At 32.4% G+C, this 4,078-nt stretch overlaps 1 protein-coding gene across 3 annotated transcripts in view; it reads right to left on the bottom strand.

The window, feature by feature from the left end:
• The window catches only part of EEF1E1 (eukaryotic translation elongation factor 1 epsilon 1), a 25,681-nt gene that overhangs the window by 13,472 nt on the left and 8,131 nt on the right, over positions 1-4,078 (bottom strand). For all 3 annotated transcript variants that reach the window (XR_001513415.1, XM_015562243.1, XM_006761126.2), the window contains exon 3: positions 424-519. Coding sequence is in view for 2 of the 3 variants with exons in the window: in XM_015562243.1 (XP_015417729.1) it covers positions 424-519 (96 nt within the window). In the remaining variant the exon portion in view is untranslated. The remainder of the gene's footprint in view (positions 1-423; positions 520-4,078) is intronic.

The following is a 4,078-nucleotide window of genomic DNA, read 5'->3' as shown; positions in this document are numbered from 1 at the left end:
GGTTTTATTTTGGATGAGGAAGAAAGTATATAGGTTAGAAAAAGGGAAGGGGTGACTTCTGATGATGGGATTTAGGGAGTAAGAGATTAAGAGCTAAGTATAGGAGGTCTCACAGAACATGGGGTACTGGAATTAAGATGGAGAGGTGGGGTTCTGGAGATGATGACAATCAAGTCCAAAGGGTGGCAAGAGGAGTAGTTGCAAAGAGGAGCAGAAGCAAGTACAAGAAACAAGCAGATTAAGAAAGAGGAAACAACTGTTTGATGGACACACAGAAGGAATATTTGCATAAGGTACCTTGTATAAAAATTATTCCTTTCATTTTTGATAAACTGAAAATTGAAATTTGATTCAATTCAAGACAAATAAATATAATCATCTGAACATTATAGGAAAAAAACCAATAACTATTCAAATACTCACTATGAAGCGATGGAGTCCATAGTATAAAACAATATCTGCTAAGGTAAAGTTATATCCTGTAAGATAGACTTTGTCTTCAAGATATGAATTAAGATCCTAGAAAGAAAACAAAATGTTTATTTAAAAAACAGTAATACTAAAGTTAACTACTGTATCATTTGATTTTAAAACATTTAGAAGGCTATTAGAATACACAGTACTGACATGTTAGTTTAATAAACTATCTTTGACATTAATAGAGTCAAATTTATTCAGAATCACAAATCAAAATCACCTCATTTCTTAAAAAATAGGGCAAACATTGTTAGTCTTATTTTAAAGAAATAAGAAAACATTAAAAAATGATATTCAAACTAATCATTTCAGATCCCTAAATTTTTTTCGGGGAGTGGGGGTGGATATGCAGAGGAACATTTTGTAAATCACACTCATGTTAGATTTATTTTTTTCATTAAAATAGAAAAAACTCTTCGATTTCTAACTCTTTAGAGAATTATAATTTGTTGGTGTGTTGCATTTTTATATATTTTTAAAATTTTAAATGTGGTAGAATACATGTAACATAAGATTTGCCATCTTAAACATTTTTAGCTGTATAATTCAGTAAGTGTTAAGGGTGTTTACACTGTTGTGCAACCAATCTTCAGAATTTTTTCATCTTGCCAAACTAAAACTCTATTAAACAGCTCCCCATTTCCCTCACACTCTAGGCCGTGACAACAACCATTCGGCTGTTTCTATGAATTTGACTACTTTGGATACTCCATATATGTGGAATCATATAATTTTTGTCATATGCAACTAGCTTATCTCATTTGGCATAATGTATTGAAGGTTGTAGCATATGTCAGAATTCCCTTACTTGTAAAGGCTGAATATTTCTGTGTGTGTGTGTGTATGTGTATGTGTGTGTATTTATCACACTTTAAGTATTGAAGGTTGTAGCATATGTCAGAATTCCCTTACTTGTAAAGGCTGAATATTTCTGTGTGTGTGTGTGTATGTGTATGTGTGTGTATTTATCACACTTTAAGTGGAATTACTAGATCATATGGTAATTCTATTTTTAATCTTTTGAGGAATCACTATACTTTTATATAACAGCTGTACTGTTTTACATTCCCAACAATGTACAATGTTTCTAATTTCTGTACATACTCATTAACCTTGTTATTTTCTGTTTCTTTGGTAGTAGCCAACCTAATGAAGGTGAGAGGATATCATCTTGTGGTTTTGATTAGCATTTCACTAGTGATTATTACTGTTAAGCATCTTTTCATATGCTTATTAGTTTTATGTATCTTCTCTAAAGAAATGTCTCTCAAGTCCTTTGTTCATTTTTTATTTGGGTTCTTAGTTTTTTCTTGGTTGGGTTATGAGTTCTTTATATATTCTGGATATTAACCCTTTACCAGATACATAATTTGCAAATACTTTCTCCCATTCTATGGGTTGCCTCTTCACTCTGTTGATTATGTCTGCTGATGAATAAAATTTTTACTTTTGTTGCTGTGCTTTTGGTATCATACCCAAGAAATCATTGTTAAATCAAATGAGGTTTTCTTCTAAGAGTTTTATAGTTTTAGATCTACATTTAGGTCTTTCCATTTTGAGTTAATTTTTATATATCATGTAAAGGGTCCAACTTCATTCTTTTGCAGCTGGATATCTAGTTTTTCTAACACTTTATAGACTCCAGTTTTAAACATCATTTAAACAAAAAAGTTTTCTGTCATTTGTTCTCCAGACAATTACCATCAATTTTTAAAAGATTATGTTAAGTATATAAAAAATAGTTCATTTAAAATCACTCCCTCCCTCCCCCAAATATTAATAAGCACTGTGCTCCCTAAATGACCAACAGGTACTTTTGAAGGAAAAAGTATTTTAAGTACACGTTAAAAAATGATTTTTAAAAATCTTAATAGGGTCCTAATCTAAATTGAAATACTGTCTGATAGACCAGCACAAATAAATCAATTTCCTGAGAAAAGAAAAAAAAATTAGATAAAAAAATGTTATATAAGTACTTTTAGTCCTCAAATTTAACAGCACAGAAATTTACATTAAATTACCTTTAAATTAAATAAGACAAAACATTCATATACTTTACAAAAAGGTTTACAAATAGATTATATGAAATACTATCAGATATCCTCACAGGCTCCTCTAAAGACTAGTTATTAAACACTGCCCAGTAGCCAATAGCATTTATTTTGGGAAAATTCCATAAGCTGTAGAGAGTATTTTGTTTTCTTAAATCGCATTCCAAATGCCTGACACATAAGTAGTTCAGTAATCAGTAAATGTTTGCTAAATTCAATTTAATCTCTTTAAATTTGCCCACACCTTCATTTAAAGATAGTAATTTTCAAAATGGTATAAGAATATGGACTGCCAAGGATGATATAGATGAGGGCATAAAGGAAGGCAGACATAATTGAGAAAATAAATTCTGAAGAATCAAAGTAAAATTTGGATAGGAAGGATAAAATATATTAGGAGCTACCACTTAAAATTCTATAATAATCTGTTGAATGGAAATAGTTTTACTCCAAACATCTTCAAATGAAAAGTTGATAAAGTATTAAAATAAAATATTTTTTAAAAATGTTTTTATTGATTTTTTTTTTTTTTTTTTAGAGAGAGAGAGGAAGGGAAAGGGTGAGAAATATCAATTGGTTGCCTCCCACAAGCACCCTGACCAAGGATCGTGCCTGCAACCTGGGCATGTGCCCTGACCAATAATCCAACCAGCAACCTTTCAGTGCAGAGGACGACATTCAACCAACTGAGCCACACAGGCTAGGGCTCTTTAATTCCTTTTTTTTTTTTCTTACAAGTCTTTCCGATGCTATCGCTAAACTTTAAAAAAAATATTTCCTCATATAGAGTTCCACCTGATTTTCCTTTTTCTTCCTAACCACTAATAACACTAATAAAGCAGTATAATAAGCAACTATATATTCTCTAACTAGATTCAGCAAATGTTAGTGTTCTATAATGTCTGCTTTTTGAAATTACATATTTATCTTAATTATGAGCCATTTATACTCAGAATCATGGTTTTAGTAATGAAATGCAACTTTAGAGAGTAAGAATCAAACCCTTTTTATAATGCCCTAATAGCAAGAATTTTAGAAATAATAAAAAGATAAATATTTAGTCTAGATGAGCAAAGGATACATATAAGCACATCTTTTAAAAACAATGAAAATGTTATAAGCATTATTAAAAAAATGCCATAGCATTAATAATTTTAAGAAGAAAAACAAAGTAAACAAAGAAATCACTTCGGAGAAACTAAGATGGCGGCAGAGATAAACACCGGGAAATTAATGCCGCTCACAACAATTGATTAATACCTCAGAAAAACAATACGGACATCATCAGAACCACAGGAAGCCTGGCTGACTGTAAATTCTACAACTAGAAGGAAGGAAAGGCACACTGAGACCCAGAGAAGCTGCAGAAGAGAAGCGCAGAGGTACAGGGCTCGCGCGCGCGGAAAGGGGCTGGCACCCGAGGACGCGGCGGTCTTTTTGAATCCGGAGGGAGTCACAAGCTCCCGACGGCTCTGAACTCCGGTTCCGGGAAGTCTCTGGGGACCCAGGACTCATGCGGGGAGAAACTGGACTGTCTGGCAGCAGGCGAT

The sequence above is a fragment of the Myotis davidii genome, unplaced genomic scaffold (assembly GCF_000327345.1).
Source record: "Myotis davidii unplaced genomic scaffold, ASM32734v1 scaffold76, whole genome shotgun sequence".
Taxonomy (NCBI): domain Eukaryota; kingdom Metazoa; phylum Chordata; class Mammalia; order Chiroptera; family Vespertilionidae; genus Myotis; species Myotis davidii.
The sequence above is the reverse complement of the archived record's forward strand: the minus strand, read 5'-3'. Positions and strand labels throughout refer to the sequence as shown.